The 21,625-nt window shown below is 43.5% G+C and overlaps 1 protein-coding gene across 1 annotated transcript; it reads left to right on the plus strand.

Annotated features, from left to right (window-relative positions):
- The first annotated feature begins 18,804 nt into the window (after nucleotides 1-18,804).
- Nucleotides 18,805-21,582, plus strand: LOC115133169 (single-stranded DNA-binding protein, mitochondrial-like). The gene is given in 7 exon segments (XM_029666118.2): nucleotides 18,805-18,888; nucleotides 19,405-19,473; nucleotides 19,589-19,646; nucleotides 19,840-19,965; nucleotides 19,968-20,067; nucleotides 20,302-20,390; nucleotides 20,483-21,582. Coding segments are annotated over 6 exon segments (444 nt in total). The 5' UTR covers nucleotides 18,805-18,888; nucleotides 19,405-19,449; the 3' UTR covers nucleotides 20,530-21,582.
- Nucleotides 21,583-21,625: the final 43 nt, after the last annotated feature.

The raw sequence follows: 21,625 nt of genomic DNA on the forward strand, positions 1-21,625 counted from the left end.
TACCTATGAAACACAAGAGACAGGACAGAGTTTGGTTTACTATTTGCATTGAAGCATGGAAAAATCCCAAACCTGCTCATTTGGTTTCTGCCAATCACCACTAATGTTTGTGTGTATGTGTGTGTATGTGTGCATGCGTGTGTGTGGGTATGTGTATATGTGTGTGTGTGTGTGTGTGTGTGTGTGTGTGTGTCTGGGGTTATGTGTATATATGTGTGTGTGTGTGTGTGTGTGTGTGTGTGTGTGTGTGTGTGTGTGTGTGTGTGTGTGTGTGTGTGTGTGTGTGTGTGTGTGTGTGTGTTGCTCAGGAGATACATTAGGCTATACACACCTTAGAATTTTGTCCAGTGGTAGAGAGGAGCGATAGAGTGATAGACCTGGGAGGCCTCTGCAGTACTGAGGAGATGATGAGATTGAAGAGGGGAAATAATCATTGTTTATTCAACTTTTGTTGTTTCATTACAATCTCAAAGCACGTTAAGCAACAACAACAAAATAAAACATGCTGATGCAATTTTGAAAAACAAATAGTTCCCTTTGGAGATGAAATGGTTGGGGAGGGGGGTAGAGGAGAGAGAGAGAGAGAGAGAGAGAGAGAGAGAGAATAAGAGAGAGAGAGAATAAGAAAGAGAGAGAGAGAGAGAGAGAAAGGGGATACCTAGTCATTTCTACAACTGAACGCATTCAACTGAAATGTGTCTTCATTGCCTTAATTGACATCCACGTCATCGGCACCCAGGGAACAGTGGGTTAACTGCCTTGCTTAGGGGCAGGATGGCAGATTTTTACCTTGTCAGCTGAGAGAGAGAGAGAGAGAGAGAGAGAGAGAGACAGAGAGACTCTAAACTACTGAGAGGTATTCAGCCATTGAGAGCAGGAGAACTATCCTAAACTCTTCTACTACTCCAGCTATCTCAACTTCAACCGTGGAGGAATGTCAAAGTGGACTGGATAGGATCCGGAAGGAATGACAGTTTTATGACCTCAAAAACATATTGAGATCGTCATCATGTTGACTGGTGTTCTAGTCAACGCTGCTCTGCTGTGGCTGCAATTGAAGGGTGGGAAGGTTCTGTCTGCATCTAAGGTCTGTCTGTCGACCGTCCCAGTCTCTGCGTCACCTGGCACTTATTTGGGCACTAACTCTTTTCTAGCAGGTTTTTAAGGTTTAACTCGTGACGATCACGCTACGTGCTTGTTTTACCCTAGCAATAGATTCTAAATAGATTCTATTTCTATGGTTTTACCTTTCCCAGATTGATATGCTTGGCTCTGTAGTAGGCTATAGATTACTAAAGGGTGTACTGTGACTCTCAGGTTCTAGACTACTGTGATTGTGTGGTGCTAGTTGACGAACATAAGACGTACAACTTTTCCTGGGAAATGTGGGGTAGGTGCAACATAAGATAAGAAAAGGATAAGGGTTTGAGTGAGAGGACTAACTGGTGTCTCCAAGTGATCACACACCTCTCCAATGTGTGCACAGTCTTCAAATTGAAGGTACTTTTTCCGAACTCTCCTTGCTGTGCGGTTGAAGAACTAGAGCAAGCACACTTGTAGTTGTTTTGTTTGGAACACGACCCAGCAGCCCGGCCAGCGCACAATTATCGCTGCCGTTTACCTAATTCAAAAATGTTGGCCGTGATTCGAAAGCTTTGTTCTGTCGCCAACATGACTAGCTTAGTTATAAAATATGATCTGACGCCTTCACAAGGCAATTCCCGAAAATCAGATTGTTAATTTTGCTGAGCCTAGAAAGGAGTCATGAGTGCATTCAGGTGTGTAACCGCAGCACATTTTCTTCACAATAAACAAACACAGGCTCATTCTGTTCAGAACAACTCGGGCAATGACATGTCAGATTGTAACTGTACGTCAAACACAGTGATCATAACTGCTGACATTGTATATGACATTTGGAAATGTGAAGCGCACATTTGGACTCACAGGGGTTTGGCTTGCTTGTATGACATCAAAGCGGTATTTATTATAATCCTCAACTTCTCATCTTTCAAAATCCATCGAGTCCTCCCAATTTACTGCTTTTCCCTCGCTCAGACAACAAACATTTTGCAGAGAGGGTTCAGAACGTCTGTCAGTCAAAACGCATACAGCGCTGTGAAGCGCAGAACCAGAACTCTGACGTCATGTATATCATGTTTCTGAACAGCCACAACGTTCCAATTCAGGCGCTTATTAGTGGCCAAATCTGCTATTTTCAACCCATACAGTATACGGGTACGAGTGTGAAGGGCTAAGCTATTGGATTGCACCCAAATTGGGCATTTTCATTTATAGCATTCATATAATACTCAATAAATATAGTATCAAACATCCCATTTGGACCAAACTTCTACCTAACAACAACCCCCCCCCCCCAAAAAAAAATATCTAAAACCCACCACACCAATTATTCTACAACAACCAGTAAACAGTATCAGTTCTCTATGTCAAGTAGTATGGAGCTGCGGCTCAGAGTAATGTTTCTTCATACTATGTATTATATTCTCAGCGAATTTGATGTTTGTTTTCCCCTGTTCAGAGAAATTTGTAATTTAAGTTGTTGGGTTTATCGTCATACGATAGGTTTATCGTGATATTATCAGTGTGAATAATGTGTGAAGAATCCCCCTCAATGTTTAAGGCATAGAAAAGGACATAAACTGGATTAAGTAGTTTTTTTCCTTCTCATCAATCTACACACAATAACCAATAATGACAAAGCAAAAACAGGTTTTTAGACAAAAAAAAGTTATAAAAAATAACTGAAATATTACATTTACATAAGTATTCAGACACTTTACTCAGTACTTCGTTGAAGCACCTTTGGCATTGACTAAAGCCTTGAGTCTTCTTGGGTATGACGCTACAAGCTTGGCACATCTTTATTTGCAGAGTTTCTCCCATTCTTCTCTGCAGATCCTCTCAAGCTTTGTCAGGTTGGATGGGCACCATCGCTGCACAGCTATTTTCAGGTCTCTCCAGAGATGTTCGATTGGTTCAAGTCAGGGCTCTGGCTGGGCCACTCAAGGACATTCAGAGACTTGTCCCGAAGCCACTCCTGTGTTGTCTTGGCTGTGTGCTTAGGGTCGTTGTCCTATTGGAAGGTGAACCTTCGCCCCAGTCTGATGTCCTGAGTGCTCTGGAGCAGGTTTTCACTTTGCTCAGTTCATCTTTCCATCGATCCTGACTAGTCTCCCAGTACCTGTCGCTGAAAAACATCCCCACAGCATGATGCTGCCGCCTCCATGCTTCACCGTAGGGATGGTGGCAGGTTTCCTCCAGAAGCGACGCTTGGCATTCAGGCCAAGGAGTTCAATCTTGGTTTCATCAGACCAGAAAATCTTGTTTCTCATGGTCTGAGAGTCCTTTAGGTGCCTTTTGGCAAACTCCAAGCAGGCTGTCATGTGCCTTTTACTAAGAGGTGGCTTCCGCTTGGCCCTCTACCATAAAGGCCTGATTGGTGGAGCACTGCAGAAATGGTTATCCCATCTCCACAGAGGAACTCTGGAGCTCTGTCAGAGTGACCCCCGATTGCTCAGTTTGGCCGGGCGGCCAGCTCTAGGAAGAGTCTTGGTGGTCTAAACTTATTCCATTTAAGAATGATGGAGGTCACTGTGTTGTTGGTGACCTTCAATGCTGCAGACAGTTTTGGTACCCTTACCCAGATCTGCGCCTCGACAGAATCCTGTCTCAGAGCTCTACAGACATTTCCTTCGACTTCATGGCTTGGTTTTTGTGGGACCTTTATATAGACAGGTGTGTGCCTTTTCAAATCATGTTCAATCAATTTAATTTACTACAGGTAGACTCCAATCGAGTTGTAGAAAAATCTCAAGGATGATCAATGGAAGCAGGATGCACCTGAGCTCAATTTCTAGTCCCATAGCAAAGGGTCTGAATACTTAAGTTTTTCCGTTTTATTTTTAACAAATGTGCAAAAATGTCTAAACCTGTTTTAGCGTTGTCATTATGGGGTACTGTGTGTAGATTGATGAGGAACATTTTTTTATTTAATCCGTTTTAGAATAAGGCTGTAGTGTAACAAAATGTGGAAAATGTCAAGGGGTCCGAATGCCTTGCACTTTACTGGTTTCCTTACCCTGTAAGCAGATTATGGATATGGGGAGAATCTCAATTTGTTTGCTAGCCTCCTCTCCTACATCCTCTCCTCCTCCTCGCCTCTTTTTGAAAAAGGTCAAAGGTAGTCAAGTAGCGGATGGGAGGAGCAGAAATGTGGAAACAAATGAGCGTATTTAAAATGAGACCTCTTCTCCACTCGCGTGATATAAGGCAAATTATGTTTACACGGCTGGAATCCCAAAATAAATGTGTAAAGTGATAACTAATTGACCTAGTTGTGAAGACATTTTATAGATAAAAGGGTAAGTAGCGTATCGTTTTTAATGTTTGCATGCTTTTCTCATTCGAGAAAACAGCTGATCAAAGGGGGTGGGGCAGTTTATAAAAACACTTCTGCACTACCTGCTGCAAGGATACTCTTGTGCATCCTCTGTCGAAGTAGATAATTGAGGAGGGCAGCAGACTCCTTTGTTTGCCAACTAACAAATTGACACTCCTCGATCACTTATCATTTTACGGAGGAGAGGACGGAGGAGTCGAGAAGAGGACAGACTAGCCCAATTGAGAATCTCCCAAGGTAAGACAGTAATCCATGCTTTGGTTTTATTTACCTGGCCACTGTTTCAAATGCTAAACTTTTAGCATTTGTGGCACAAATCCAACGCAAGTCAATGGTACCTATATTAGCATTTTCGCGCTTCATATCCAAATCATCTATAAGATTACACCACTGATACAGGGCAAAACAGACCGAAAGGACATGGCAAAATGCTCAACTTTAAGGTTTAAGGTACATTTATTAGTTTTTCCCATAATTCATTACATGTAAATATTTCAAATCAAATTTAGTTAACCTTAAAAAATGTACAATTCAAACAATAAAAAGTCAATACAACTTAAGTTAATCAAATCGTGCAAAACTGAAAGCGTGAACCAACGCATTTAACCCCAGCAAGGTGACTGGGAACATGGTTGAATACAAACAGTGTAGTTATTCCCTCCATAAGGCAATCAAACAGGCAAAATGTCAGTACAGAGACAAAGTGGAGTCGCAATTCAACGACTCAGACACGAGTATGTGTCAGGGTCTACAGACAATCACAGATAACAAAGGGGAAAACCAGCCACGTCACACACACCGACTTCTTGCAAAACACTTCCTTCGCCCGCTTTGGGGATTAGACAGTGCCACCGACGCGGACCGCTCTCAAGGACTGTGGGCTCTCGTTCTCTGTGGTCGAGGTGAGTAAGACATATAAGCATGTTAACCCTCGCAAGGCTGCCGGCCCAGATGGCCTCCCTAGCCACATCCTCAGAGCATGTGCAGACCATCTGGCTGGAGTGTTCAAGGACTTATTCAATGTCTGTAAACCCTGTCCCAGTCTGCTGTCCCCACTTTCTTCAAGATGTCTACCATTGTTCCTGTACCCAAGAAAGCAAAGGTAACTGAACTAAATCGCACTGTAGCTCACTTGGAGGTGATAACTCACTTCTGTCGTCATCACCTTACCCGACACCCTAGACCCACTACAATATGTGTACCGGCTCCATCCACAGATGACGAAATTGCCATCACACTGCCCTATCCCATCTGGATGGGAGGAATACCTATGTAAGAATGCTGTTCATTGACTATAGGTCAGTCTTCAACACCATAGTACCCTCCAAGCTCATCATTAAGCTCGGGCCCTAGGTCTATGCAACTGGGTCCTGGACTTCCTGCAAGCCACACCCAGGGGTTGTAGGTAGGAAACAACACCTCCGCTACGCTGATCCTCAACACAGGGACCCCACAAGGGTGCGTGCTCAGCTGCCTCCTGCACTCCCTGTTCACCCATGACTGCGTGGCCACGTACACCTCCAACTCAATCATCAAGTTTCTAGATGACACAACAGTAGTAGGCCTGATTGTCAACAATGACGAGACAGCCTACAGAAAGGAGGTGAGGGCCCTGGGAGTGTGGTGCCAGGAAAATAACCTCTCCCTCAACCAAACAAAGGAGCTGATTGTGGACTTCAGGAGACAGCAGAGGGAGCACGCTCCTATCCACATCGATGGGACCGTAATGGAGATGTTGAAAATGTTCAAGTTCCTCAAGCGTACACATCACTGACAGACAATCTGAAATAGTCCACCCACACAGACAGTGTGGTGAAGAAGGTGAAACACTGCCTGCAATTTCAGGGCTCTCCAGAGGGTGGTGTAGTCTGCCCAACACATCACTGGGGGCACACTGCCTTCCCTCCAGGACACATACAGCACCCGATGTCACAGGAAGGCCAAGAAGATCATCAACCACCCGAGTTACGGCCTGTTCACCCCGCTATCATCCAGAAGATGAGGTCAGTACAGGTGCATCAAAGCTGGGACCGAGAGACTAAAACACAACTTCTATCTCAAGGCCATCAGACTGTTAAAAAGCCATCACTAGCCGTTTACCACACGATTACTCAACCCTGCACCTTAGTGGCTGCTGCCCTATGAACATAGACATGGAATCACTGGTCACTTTAATAATGTTTACATACTGTTTATATACTGTATTCTACTGCATTTAGTCAATGCCACTCTGACATTGCTCATCCTAATATTTATATATTTCTTAATTCCATTCTTTTACTTTTAGATTTGTATATTGTTAGAGACCAGGGGCTTGTGCTGAGTCTGGTGCTGTGGACCTGGGACAAACAGGAACCAGGAGCTGGGGCTGGGATGGGATCTGTAGAGGGAATTGTGGGAAGCTTGTGGAAGGCTACCCAAAACGTTTGACCCAAGTTAAACAATTTAAAGGCAATGCTACCAAATACTAATTGAGTGTATGTAAACTTCTGACCCACTGGGAATGTGATGAAATAAATAAAAGCTGAAATAAATCATTCTCTCTGCTATTTTTCTGACATTTCACATTCTTAAAATAAAGTGGTGATCCTAACTGAGCTAAGACGGGGATTTCTCTCTGATTAAATGTCAGGAATTGTGAAAAACTACATGTAAATGTATTTGGCTGAGGTGCATGTAAACGTCCGACTTCAACTATATATATATATATATATATATATATATATTAATAATAATAAAGGATAGAAGAGATGGTAGAGAAGGGGATACAACCCTAGAAAATGTCCACCAACCAGAGTGCTATTGTTAACTTGAAGGTTTAAGCCTTGCTGTCACTCCAATCTGCTCCGTATTTTAAATTGTAGGGGCACTATAACCAGATACTAGTTAAATTGATACAAATGTAGCCTCTTACAAGCCACGCCTCAAAATATCTTAATGAGCCAGAAACAAACATACTATGCACCCATTAGTGTTCAAAGGTTTTTTGGAGCTCTGTATTCTGTGGGGTGGAATTACAGTACCATTCGAAATACAGCAATACTTTCCCTGCAATGCACCATCATTTATATTTTACTGATGATAATAGCCCAAATTACCGTATAAATGACAGTTTTCCATTACAGTGCTGCTCAGTCTGTCATTCTCCAGCCTTTCTGCCCCATCAAATCCTCACATTCCTCTGCTGTAAACTTCTGAACCCATATAGCATTGACAGACAGTATGTTTGCTAACATAGAGTTAGTCTCTCTGTCCCTGCCCTGTGTAAGGGCTCAGAGGGTTAGGGGTTTACGTATCAGTGAAAGTGCGATGCTTAGGCACACACACAGGCAGAAGAGCTTGTCTTCACCAGGTTAACTCTCAATGCGAGGAATCTTTCGGACTAGGTTTTGTGAGAACTCTACACAAAAACCTCTCACACACAATAAGCTATCTGGCACCTTGTAAAGGAATTCACATTATCCTCTCTGACACATCACTGGTGCTACATTCCCAAAGCCTGTTCTCTTCAAAGACATGAGGAAATTCTCCACACACCCTCTCTCCACCTCCTTTCTTTCTCTCCTCCCTCCCTCTCTTTTTCTCTCTGTTTCCTCTCTCTTTCTCAGCCTCCATCTGCCTTCCTCTTTCTTTTTTTTCAGTCTACCTTCCTCTCTCCCATTCTGCCAATTGTACAACTGTTTCTCAGTTAAATATAAAGTAGAAGTTTTCATCAATGCTAGGGCTTCCAATTACATAGAGTGCTCTCATAAACCTTTCTACATCCTTCTCCCCTGTCTCTCTGTCCCCCTACACTCTCTCTCTCTCTATCTCTCTCTCTCTCTCCAGGTTTTGGTGGTAATCTCCTGTCTACCTGCTCAGAACCCCCAGATAGAGACTGTCCCCATGAGATGAGATCTGCTGTCCATTCCCATTCAACATCCATGATGCTCTTCAGCCCCTCTCAGCCCCATTCAGTCCCAGTCAGTCCCCTGCCTTACAGTCCCCTTTGAAATGGCCTTCTCTCTGTCTTCCAGGCTGACCCTGGCTAGAGGGCCTTTTCCACATTAAACATAGAGAACCTATTATCCTACTGTTACTGGAGACAGTCAGTCTGTCAATCAAACACAGGCCATGGAACATCATGAGACAGAGAGTCTGGATTTCTAACTGTACTCTCTAAGCCTTTCTCAGTGGTAGCATGTGACATGTGTACATGAGCTGCATCACCACGGCCAACACGTCTAGCTAGAGAGACGTCTCGTGTGTTTGCGTAGGCAGGTGGGGATGTGTTAAGCCATAGGCATCTTGGCAACCGTGATTTCGTGTCACTGATCTAGACACATTACCCCATAGCGTCAAAGTGGAATTGTATTTTCATATTTGTTTACAAATTAATAAAAAATGAAACGCTGAAATGTCTTGAATCAGTAAGTATTCAACCCCTTTGTTATGGCAAGCCTAAATAAGTTCAGGAGTAAACATTTGCTTAACAAGTCACATAGTAAGTTGCATGGACTCACACTGTGTGTAATAATAGTGGTTAACATGCTTTTTGAATGACTACCTCATCTCTGTACACACATACCATTCATTATCTGTTAGTGAATTTCAAGCACATATTCAACCACAAAGACCAGAGAGGTTTTCTAATGCCTTGCAAAGAAGGGCACCTATTGGTTAGGTGGGTGAAAGAAAAGAAGCAGACACTGAGCAATTATGCTTTGGATTGTGTAGAGATATACACCCAGTCACTGCAAAGACACAGGCGTCCTTCCTAACTCAGTTGCCGGAGAGGAAGGAAACCGTTCAGAAATTTCACCATGAGGCCAATGGTGATTTTTGAACAGTTACAGAGTTGAATGGCTGTGATAGGAGAAAACTAAGGATGGATCAACAACATTGTAGTTACTCCACAATACCAACCTAAATGACAGAGTGAAAGGAAGGAAGCCTGTACACAATACAAATATTCCAAAACATGCATCCAGTTCGCAATAAGGCACTATAGTAATACTGCATAAAACTTGCAAAGAAATGAATTTGTCCTGAATGAAAAGTGTTATGTTTGGGGTAAAACACATCACTGAGTACCATTCTTCATGCTACGTGTATGCTTATCATCGGCAAGGACTAGGGAGTTTAAAAAATGGAATAGAGCTAAGCATAGGCAAAATCCTAGAGGAAAACCTGGTTCAGTCTGCTCTCCAACAGACACTGGGAAACAGATTCGCTTTTCAGCAGGACAATAACCTAAAACACAAGGCCAAATATACACTGGAGTTGCTTACCAAGACGACATTGAATGTTCCTGAGTTGGCTAGTTAGAGTTTTAACTTAAATCGACTTAAAAATCTATGGCAAGACTGAAAATGACTGTCTAGCAATAATCAACAACCAACTTGACAGAGCTTCAAGTAATAAAAAATAAAAAAACCTACACATATTTTACAATCCAGGTATGCCATTCATGCTCTTAGAGACTTACCCTAAAACACTCACAGCTCTAATCACTGCCAACGGGGATTCTCACATGTATTGACTCTGGGTTGAATGGTTGAATACCTATTCACTGCCAACGGGGATTCTCACATGTATTGACTCTGGGTTGAATGGTTGAATACCTATTCACTGCCAACGGGGATTCTCACATGTATTGACTCGGGGTTGAATGGTTGAATACCTATTCACTGCCAACGGGGATTCTCACATGTATTGACTCGGGGTTGAATGGTTGAATACCTATTCACTGCCAACGGGGATTCTCACATGTATTGACTCGGGGTTGAATGGTTGAATACCTATTCAATCATATCATTTGACTTCACTTTCACATTGTGTGTGGATCATTGGCAAACAGAAAAAAGACAGTGAAATCTATTTAAATCCCACTTTATAACATCACTAAATGTGTAGGAAGTCAAAAGGTGCGAATACCTTCTAAAGGAACTGTATGTTCTGTGATTGGCCTGCTGCCGTTCTCTTTGTGGGTGGGTGTGTCTCTGTACGTAGCACCAGTTGCTTAGGAACTGGGTCAATATTTAGAGATTGTTATGCAAACAATTTAGCAGCAGCTGTCAGTTGTCTTAATATTTATTATAATTAAAGTCACTTTACATGGAGAGGTAATCAGCGAGTTAAAAAAAAGAAGTAATAAAATCCCACATTTAAAAAATGAAGTATATAAATTACACTGAACATAAGAACAGACTGACCAGGGAAAACACTAAACATGATGACAGACTAATCTGGGAAGTGAACTAGACGGGGTTAAAACGAAGACAACAGTGAATCTGAGTAAGTCTGCGTGAAGAGGTGTCTTTCTTTCTCTCTCTCTCTCTTGTAATCCTTGCTGAAGGACAAAAGCTGTGTTTTACAGGGATGGGTGACAGTATCATGTTGTCCTCTCAGGTCTGTCTCCCTGACTCCCCTTGCAGGGGAATGTAAGAGGCTTGGAGAGAGGGAGTATAGGGAGGAGAGAGGGAATATAGGGAGGAGAGAGGGAGTATAGGGAGGAGAGAGGGAGGTGGAGATAATGGTGAAGGTTTTGAAGGAGTTGGAGAAGGGATGGAGGCCAGTTTAGTCCTGCAGGCGGTAATGTAAGTGTGGCTGCTAAGTGGAGGCAGGTTACTTCAGGCTCTCCAGGCTGCTTGCTATACGCTGCTAGGTGGGGTGCTCAGGCTGCTCATGTGGCTCATGACTGTTTAATGTGCACCAGAGTAAAGAGTTTTTACACATGCTCAACAATTTAGGTCATACATGCATAGCACAAAATACGTCACATTCAAGTACAGATACACATTAAAAAGCCAGCATCCACAACATACAGTACGAACTAAAAGGTGCTCTTAGTCTGAGCAGAGTGTGTCCGTCCATTTGTGTGTGTCCATGCACATGAGTGCTCTCTCCCTGTCCTGGATCCACAGAGGACAACCAGAACCAGTGTGCATGTGGAATGGTCTCTCATGTGTCCGAACAGGCTCAGTGCATAATCGTCTTCCTGTGCCTCTGGGTGTCTTCGTCTAACTCTGGGAAGGGCTCTCTCTCTCTGTCACACACTCTGTCACCTGGGAGGTCATTAACACGCACACCCATCCACTGAGCTGTGAGACAGTCTCTGAACAGTGTCAGTAATCATCAGAAGATGTAACAGCCATGAAGGTGCTGCTATCAGCATGACATGTTGAGTTCAGAAATCAATATTTGGTGGAATAACCCTGATGTTCAATCACAGCTTTCATGCGTCTTGTCCTGCTCTCCACCAGTCTTTCACATTTGATGTTGGGTGACTTTATGCCACTCCTGGCATAAAAATTCAATCAGCTCGGCTTTGTTTGATGGCTTGTGACCATTCATCTTCCTCTTGATCACATTCCAGAGGTTTTCAATGGGGTTCAGGTCTGGAGATTAGGCTGGCCATGACAGGGTCATGATCTGGTGGTTTTCAATGGGGTTCAGGTCTGGAGATTGGGCTGGCCATGACAGGGTCATGATCTGGTGGTTTTCAATGGGGTTCAGGTCTGGAGATTGGGCTGGCCATGACAGGGTCATGATCTGGTGGTTTTCAATGGGGTTCAGGTCTGGAGATTGGGCTGGCCATGACAGGGTCTTGATCTGGTGGTCCTCCATCCACACCTTGATTGACCTGGCTGTGTGGCATGGAGCATTGAGCCTGCTGGAAAAACCAGTCCTCAGAGTTGGGAAATATTGTCAGATCAGAAGGAAGCAAGTTTTCTTCCAGGACAACCTTGTAACGTGGCTTGATTCGTGCGTCCTGCACCACATTTCACAGTGGGTGCGAGACACTGTGTCTTGTAAGCCTCTCCAGGTATGTGTGTGTATGTATGTATGTATATATACATATGTGTATATGTGTGTATATATATATATATCTCAATCATAGCAAGTAAAGAAAATCTGTAATCATCACTGAAAATGTTGTTGTCGTTAAGGATACATTGGTCGTCTAAATAATTGTAATTACAACACGATGTTTCTAAATAGCGCCAATATATTACCGACATAATCACGGTTTCTCTATGCAGTAATAGTCTCAAAATATGTTAATGCATACCAACTAGTATTCAAAAGGTTTTTGGCACTCCAAAACTGCAGTATGGTACTGTATTCTGAATTACTGTAAATTACTTGCAGCAATTTGCCAGTAAGTTGCTGTTGAGTTTCAGGACAACGTTTGTAGAATTCCTACAACACAATATATTACCATATTCTGTGGGGGTACAGCATTCTCACTTACGGGCGCAACAAATATGGCCTCTTACAAGGCACACCTTAAAAGACTCTTTCCCCGCCCACAACATTTTCCCACAATGCACCATCATGATTACTGTAAAACACATTTACGGTATTTTACTGTGCATTCGACAGTGTATTACTGTTGAAATTACAGAAAAGTCTTACAGTGTACTGTAAAACAAATGTACTGTATTTTACTGTGTGTTCTACTGTTGATTAATACTGTAAATTACTGATAAAATTGTAAAAACAGCTAACCCTGTATAGTAGTACTTAGACAAAGGAACTAAATACAGATGCAATATAGAAAATATAAAGTGTGTAGTGTATTTTGAGGTTTTAAAAAAGCTCATGAGCCTCCGGAGGGGCGCAGTGGTCTAAGGCACTGCCTCGCAGTGCTAGAGGCGTCACTACAGACCCGGGTTCGATCCCAGGCTGTGTCACACCCGGCCATGACCAGGAGTCCCATAGCGCGTGCCACAATTGGCCCAGCGTTGTCCGGGTTATGGGAGGGTTTGGCTGGGGGGGCTTTGCTTGGCTTATTGTGCTCTACCGACTCCTTGTGGCAGGCCGGGCGCCTGCAGGCTGACTCCAGTCGTCAGTTGAATGACACATTGGTGGGCTGGCTTCCGGGTTAAGCGGGCCGGTGTTAACAAGTGCCGTAAGGCGGGTCATGTTTCGGAGGAAGCATGACTTGACCTTCGTCTCTCCTGAGCACGTTAGGGAGTTGCAGCGGTGAGAGAAGATCGCAATTGGATATTATTGGCGGTAAAATACAACAAATAAAAGGCTCCTGAAGTTTGTAATTTCCATTTTTAAATTTTAGACTTGACTTTCCTTTACGAAAAATGTATTAATCCCTACAAAAAAATGTCAATTAAATATAAAACACATAATAACAAAAAAGTCTTGTTGCTGCAGGATTATTTACCTGCTGTAGCAAACTGGCTCAAATTAAGATGCTATCTGTGTAGACACAGGCACTTTAAATAATTGGGTTTTCCTCTAAGGACCATGACAGTAAATCTCCACATGGAAAGATACCCTCCTCTATCTCTTCCTCCTTCTCTCAGTGGGGATTTCGAAGAGAGTTGAAGGAAAGGGAGAGAAGAAGTGAAGGGCAGACAGAAAGATAGAGAAAGGCTTACTGAGTGAGTGACCTTGTAAAGGTTCCAGGTCAGGATTAGGTAACTGTTTCTCTGTGCCAGGGGAATAACCTCCCTCTTCACTGCACTCTCACTTTGCCCCCTGGTGGGATAACACAGCATGACCTTGCTGTCCTGCCACGACCATGATACGTTACCACAGTTCAACTTACTCTGAGTTGTGTAATGTGGCTCAAATTGTGTGTGGGTTTGACTAGGTAAGGTGTCTGGGTGTGTTTCTGACACAGTCACACGGACTGTACCATCTCTCTGTCTCCCCAGTAGGAACACCCCATCTACCCCATCCAGTAACCCCAGCCCTCCACTCTCCCTCTTTCTCTCCCTCCCCCTGGGTAACCGGACCCAGAGGCCCCCGGAGGCCCTTTTTGTGCCTGGAGGAGAGGCTTGGTGCTGGCTCGCCTGCTGAGAGGGTGGTCAGAGAGCAGGATGGAGAGAAGGATGATGATGGGGGAGGAGAGAGAGAGGCGGAGTTGCATCTGGATGGTTTGTCGCCTACGTCTCGGATCTACCTGCACCTGCAAATGTCCTGGAACAGTTACATTATAGTGAGTCGTTCACTGTGTGTGTGTGTGTGTGTGTGTGTGTGTGTGTGTGTGTGTGTGTGTGTGTGTGTGTGTGTGTTATAATGTTGCAGTAACGTGTGTATGTTGTTGTTTTTCCTCCAGAGGTCCACGTTGCTTTTGGACCCCCTCTACAGAAGGAGATGCAATGTCATGTTGAACACCTCAACACAGAAACAACCCCCAATTAGGTACTTTCCAATACTGTTCTCCAAATCAGCCAAATCGGCCAACATGTTGTTCCATGTTCACTCACTCCCCTGTCGGTGTGTAGTTGGGAGCGTACAGCCCACCTGTTCCACCAGCTGAGTGGTGATTTGCTTGAGGAGGGCATCAGTCTGGAGAGCCTATATCTGCTCCTCCAGGAGCTCTGCAATGTAGCATCACCTGCAGGAAACTCTTCTGGAGGGTGAGATCACAGGGATCTTTGTGTGTGTGTGTTTGTTTCTGTGACTTTCTGTGTCCTGCTTTCTCCATACATAACTGTGTGTGTGTGTGTGTGTGTGTGTGTGTGTGTGTTAGTCCAATGACATGTTTCCATTCCTGGTGCGGATGCTGGAACAGGCTGGAGACCAACACAGCAGACAGCCTACTGTGAGTGACACTGTGTGTGTGTGGGTGTGTGTGTGTGAGCACAAAGCTGACAGCCTACTGTGAATGACACTGTGTGTGTGTGGGTGTGTGTGAGCACAAAGCTGACAGCCTACTGTGAGTGACACTGTGTGTGTGTGGGTGTGTGTGAGCACAAAGCTGACAGCCTACTGTGAGTGACACTGTGTGTGTGTGGGTGTGTGTGAGCACAAAGCTGACAGCCTACTGTGAGTGACACTGTGTGTGTGTGGGTGTGTGTGAGCACAAAGCTGACAGCCTACTGTGAGTGACACTGTGTGTGTGTGGGTGTGTGTGAGCACAAAGCTGACAGCCTACTGTGAGTGACACTGTGTGTGTGTGGGTGTGTGTGAGCACAAAGCTGACAGCCTACTGTGAGTGACACTGTGTGTGTGTGGGTGTGTGTGAGCACAAAGCTGACAGCCTACTGTGAGTGACACTGTGTGTGTGTGGGTGTGTGTGAGCACAAAGCTGACAGCCTACTGTGAGTGACACTGTGTGTGTGTGGGTGTGTGTGAGCACAAAGCTGACAGACTGCTGTGAGTGACACTGTGTGTGTGTGTGGGTGTGTGTGAGCACAAAGCTGACAGCCTACTGTGAGTGACTACAGTGATCCTTGGTTAAGACTCACTGTTATCTTTTATAACATGACCACCAGTCACTTGAACAGGTTTAGCAGAGTGCCTCTGTGAAACACTGGAGTGTGGATTAACTAAGGAACCCAGCTGGGTTTTCTTTGGGGGTTTTTAAGCAGCTTTGTCTTTATGCAACTAGATTAGGGGTTTAATGTGGATCTCTGTGTCGCTACTACACTGTTACGTAGGTCAGGTTAGGTGACAGGTGACAAGTCTCACTAGCCCCCTCCAGTGGTCAAGAATATAAAGGTTAAACTCCATCATACCTGTTCTCAAAATGGGTTTATCTCGGACCCTAACCCTCTTTGTCTCCTGTGTCCAGGCTGTGTCCTCTGATCGCTCAGACCCTGGCCTTGACGTTCAGAGATCGAGCAGGCTCGACTCAACATGCTTACGGTCAAGCAGTGAGTACACACACACATTTTCTCCTTCCTTCCCTCTCTTTCTCCCTCCCTATTTCTTTGTCTCGCTTTCTTCCTTGATATCATAGAAGTACAGTTGAAGTCAGAATTTTACATACACCTCAGCCAAATACATTTTAACTCAGTTTTTCACAATCCCTGACATTTAATCCTAGTAAAAATTCCCTGTCTTAGGTCAGTTAGGATCACCACTTTATTTTAAGAATGTGAAATGTCAGAATAATAGTAGAGAGAAGGATTTATTTCAGCTTTTATTTCTTTCATCACATTCCCATTGGGTCAGAAGTTTACATACACTCAATTTGTATTTGGTAGCATTGCCTTTAAATTGTTTAACTTGGGTCAAACGTTTCGGGTAGCCTTCCACAAGCTTCCCACCATACGTTGGGTGAATTTTGGCCCATTCCTCCTGACAGAGCTGGTGTAACTGAGTCAGGTTTGTAGGCCCCCTTGCTCGCACACGCTTTTTCAGTTCAGCCCACACATTTTCTATAGGATTGAGGTCAGGGCTTTGTGATGGCCACTCCAATACCTTGACTTTGTTGCCCTTAAGCCATTTTGCCACAACTTTGTAAGTATGCTTGGGGTCATTGTCCATTTGGAAAACCCAATTGCGACCAATCTTTAACTTCCTGACTGATGTCTTGAGATGTTGCTTCAATATATCCACATAATATTCCTCCTGATGATGCTATCTAATTTGTGAAGTGCACCAGTCCCTCCTGCAGCAAAGCACCCCCACAACATGATGCTGCCACCCCCGTTCTTTACGGTTGGGACGTTGTTCGTCGGCTTGCAAGCCTCCCCCTTTTTCCTCCAAACATAACGATGGTCATTATGGCCAAACAGTTTTTGTTTCATCAGACCAGAGGACATTTCTCCAAAAAGTACCATCTTTGTCTCTATGTGCAGTTGCAAACCGTAGTCTGGCTTTTTTTAATGGTGATTTTGGAGCAGTGGCTTCTTCCTTGCATTTCACTTCGATATAGGACTCATTTTTACTGTGGATATAGATACTTTTGTACCTGTTTCCTCCAGCATCTTTACAAGGTCCTTTGCTGTTGTTCTGGGATTGATTTGCACTTGATTCGCACCAAAGTACGTTCATCTCTAGGAGACAGAACGCGTCTCCTTCCTGAGCGGTATGACGGCTGCATGGTCCCATGGTGTTTATACTTGCATACTATTGTTTGTACAGATGAATGTGGTACCTTCAGGTGTTTGGAAATTGCTCCCAAGGATGAACCAGACTTGTAGAGGTCTACAATTTTTTTCTGAGGTCTTAGCTGATTTCTTTTGATTTTCCCATGATGTCAAGCAAAGAGTCACTGAGTATGAAGGTAGGCCTTGAAATACATCCACAGGTACACCTCTAATTGACTAAAATGATGTCAATTAGCCTACCAGAAGCTTCTAAAGCCATGACATCATTTTCTGGAATTTTCCAAGCTGTTTAAAGGCACAGTCAACATAATGTATGTAAACTTCTGACCCATTGGAGTTGTGATACAGTGAATTATAAGTGAAATAATCTGTCTGTAAACAGTTGTTGGAATAATTACTTGTGTCATGCACAAAGTAGATGTCCTAACCGATGGTATTGCATATGTCTTCCATTTGGTATGGTATTCTCTTGCAGGTAATATGTGAAGCGGCCCTGTGTAGAGGAGAAGTTGCCCCCCGATTACCCATCAGCCAGCCTGATTTTCGCCTTGTCTCTCAACTGCTGGGACTTATCATACAGAATTCCTGACCACATACACTACATGCATTTCCTTGATTCATAGACAGAGGTACTTATTCTCATGTGTTTTTAGAATTATACTGTATATCAGGGTTTCACAAACTATGGGTCGGGACTTAAAGTGGGCCCTGTGCATGTGAGATGTGAGATATGAGAATACATCTACAATCACACTGTATTTCTTAATTTGGGTCGTTGGAGGACAATTTGGGTCACAGAGGAAGGTCAACTGGACATATACTCTATTAAACACTCTCACAGACATAGGGACAGGACATTGCTCTGGGAAAGTGTGCCTTTGTCTGAGTGGTGTGTGGTTTCTGAAGGACCGTAGAAGTTTCCCTCCTGTGTGGTTGGGTACTGTACATACTTGTGTTTATGTCTTTGCACTTGGTGAGATGTACGATGCGAGGCATCTCACTCTTCTCTTCCCTCCTACAAACGGCCTTGTCAGGTTAACTGTCATGTAATGGCAGTCAGAATGGTCAGATTGGTCGTAATAAAATTTATGAATTTAATCAAGGTACTGCACATCTCACTTTCTAGGATATTCAGCCTACACTAGAAATTAATAAAAATTCTACTTGTTGAGCAAAAGGCATGTTCTACCGATGTACCTTATTACTGTTGTAAATGATATAGGCCTACTGATTTGTAAGACCATGTGTGCAGTATTTACTTAGACACATTATCTATTCGTTTTGATTCAGAATTGAATGCATTTATTTTGATTTTATTGTGTATCATCATCTTACTCTCTGTGAGCGAAGGATTGTAACCAAAGGTTTTCTAGAACTCGACCCTGTTAAATGGCCTAAAATAAAGATACTATCCAGCTCTATTGTTTATATCTTGTGTCGTCCAGCTTCGCGGGAGACAAAATCCATAATATTTGGAAATAAAACCTATATGTTATGTCATGTCCCCCACATATATAGTACTTTATCATCAACTTAAACATTTTTATTTTAAAGTATTTGATCCAGCCCCCAGTATCAGCGGAACTGTCTATTGCCTTCTACAATGAATCACGGACTTATATTAGCGACGGACCGGAAGCAGCGTGCACTTAAGGATTTCGGTCACTGCATCATGTAAGTTGGATTAATTTACTGTATGTCCTTCGATATCAATGATGATAAACAACAACAGGCATGCTAACATTTTGTAGGACAAGTGTACTTTTTATGTCAGTTTATGTCTCGGCCCTATTATTATTATCTATCTATCTATCCACTCGCATTGCAACTAATGTAGTGTGCCAGCTGGGCATGACTGTAACATCAGTAGATGTTACAATGTAACGTTAGCAACCATTTACCCATGGTTATAATGCGATACATTTTATCTTTATGGAGACAATGTAAGTTAGCTAGACCTATTTCAAACAGCAGTCGGTATTATTATTGTCTTCGATTGTAGCTAGCTAGGTATTTGAAGAATGATAGCTAGATACCCACTGGGACAGCTAACCAAATATGACAGGTGTGACTATAGAAGAAAGACAATTGTGTCCATGTAACTTGCTGGCTGTTAGTCAGGATTAAAGCTCTAACTAATGCTCATAGCCTCATCTTGAGATGAAGTCAACTCGATACTCTTTCTTACAGTCTGTCTACTTTACTATCATACAGTCCGTCCTGCAAACAAAGAGGATGTTGAGAAACGGAGCAGCACAGGTAAGTGTGCAACACAAATACTCCAGTTGTTCCCCCTTAATCGCAACTCTACTTTACTTTTGTGGCTGTGGCTCCTTGGCTGACTGTAGTGTGTCTTTATGCCTCTTCCCTGCAGGTTTTCAGACAGCTGGTCAGACACCAGTCTACAGACACCAGCCTGATCCTGGAGAGATGTGAGTATAGACCGTCAGGGCACTTTCTCAGGTTTCTCATCTATCGAACACAAACAGCCCAGACCAGCTGATGTCTGTCCGCTCCTCTGTCTTCCCCCATTCGCTTTGACGTGTGTACACCTTAATGTCTTCCCCTGTGGCGTTGACAAGTGTGCACTCCTCTTTGCCCCCCCCCCCCCCCACACACACACAGCGATTAACCGTGTTCAGCTGCTGGGCCGCGTTGGGCAGGACCCTGTCATGAGACAGGTGGAGGGACGGAACCCCGTTACCATCTTCTCCATGGCAACCAACGAGATGTGGCGCTCCGGGGACGTGGAGACGTCCCCGCAGGAGATGTCAGCCAGAAGACGACGTGGCATCGTGTGTCAATCTTCAAGCCTGGTCTTAGGGATGTGGCCTACCAGTATGTCAAGAAAGGGTATGTGTGTTTTTCACTCTGTGTTCCCCTGTATACTGTGGGTTGTCAATTTCTCGGGCTTAGTTTCTATTTCTCTTGGGAGTAGGAGCCTGATAACTTAAACTTTTTCTGTCTTATCTACTTATTTCTAGAAGTATCATCCGTGTGTTTACTGCAAAGACAACTGGTCTTATAACAATCCCACGGAAAACATATCAGTAACACATTCCTTGGTTCTGTGTGCCCCCGTTGTAGGTCGAGGGTTTTGGTGGAGGGGAAGTTGGACTACGGGGAGTACGTAGACAAGAACAACGTCAGACGCCAGGCTACCACCATCATCGCAGGTGAGAGAGGGGAACACTCAGACACATTTCACATTCACTGGCATTTTATATTTTCATAACAATAAAACATGTCAATATTTTCCCTTCTACAGACAACATTGTATTTTTAAGCGACAACATTCGAGGGAAGGATCAATGAGGGATGTGGCGATCTTCATCTAGGAGGAAGACTGAAGCTCTTTCTGTGTAGCTACTCTATTGTCTATATATTAACTGACTGTGGAAGAAGCTGTGTGCCTGCTATCTAAATGGGACAGAACACAGTGTAACACCTCTCTGTTGATTGTAGTGAATGATAGAGGACTATCTGTCCCATTATGACGTCGGTGAGCGCACGGGCAGCGCCATTGAGGCCATCTCCATTTTGAAGTAGTCAATTTTCTAATACTACTTCTATGAGTTGGTAAACAAACTGTAATGGTTCATACTGCCAACTGGAATGCGTTGTTTGAACAGGTGTAAAGCCAAGTGGAGATTTACTGCCACCTGCAGTTATGTTCGCTCGTGAGTATAATTAATTGGCTGATGCCCTGGATGGAATTATGTGATCCTTCCTTAACCCATAGGAGGTACCACCCAGTTGACTACTTCAAAATGGTGAAAGTCCTCAATGTCACTGCCCATGCTAAAACATGCTTATGGTTACTAAAGTCCTCTCATTCTCTGAGCGTGCCAGAGTATACCTAGACATGGGGGTCACATGTATGTATTCTATCCCCCAAAATGTTTGTTACTACTGTATAATCTTAGTTTACGTCCATTTGCGCTACTCTTGTTGCAGTACTACTAAAGGAACTGCTGTTCAAAGCAGAGCGAAGGATCAGGCCTTAAAGGTGAGCAGTTAGTTGTTTTCCCATAGAAGCCAGATAACAGATGAGAGAAATAAATGGGTAATGTGTGACTGACTCTCATCCACATAATGCTGTACCCAAAACTAGGATTATGTGCCAGTTTCAAAAATAATGTCATACCACCTGTTTTCATCTCAGCATGTCTTTCTGTTCTATTTTAAAGATAGATTGAAACTTGTAACTATTTGTTTAGTTTTGGTTTCATTCCACCTTAGTTTTTTTTCCCCCTTCCTGAAATCACCAGATTCTCACCTCAATTCTGTCTGGGCAAAGTTTGTACTCATGTTGTTTAATGTACTTGTATGTATCATGTAGGTTGAATATATTTTTTTTCTCCAGTACTTTAGCCTCTTAATTTCAATATCCACACATTAGTGGAATATG

This window comes from Oncorhynchus nerka, linkage group LG8 (genome assembly GCF_034236695.1).
Source record: "Oncorhynchus nerka isolate Pitt River linkage group LG8, Oner_Uvic_2.0, whole genome shotgun sequence".
Classification (NCBI taxonomy): Eukaryota; Metazoa; Chordata; class Actinopteri; order Salmoniformes; family Salmonidae; genus Oncorhynchus; species Oncorhynchus nerka.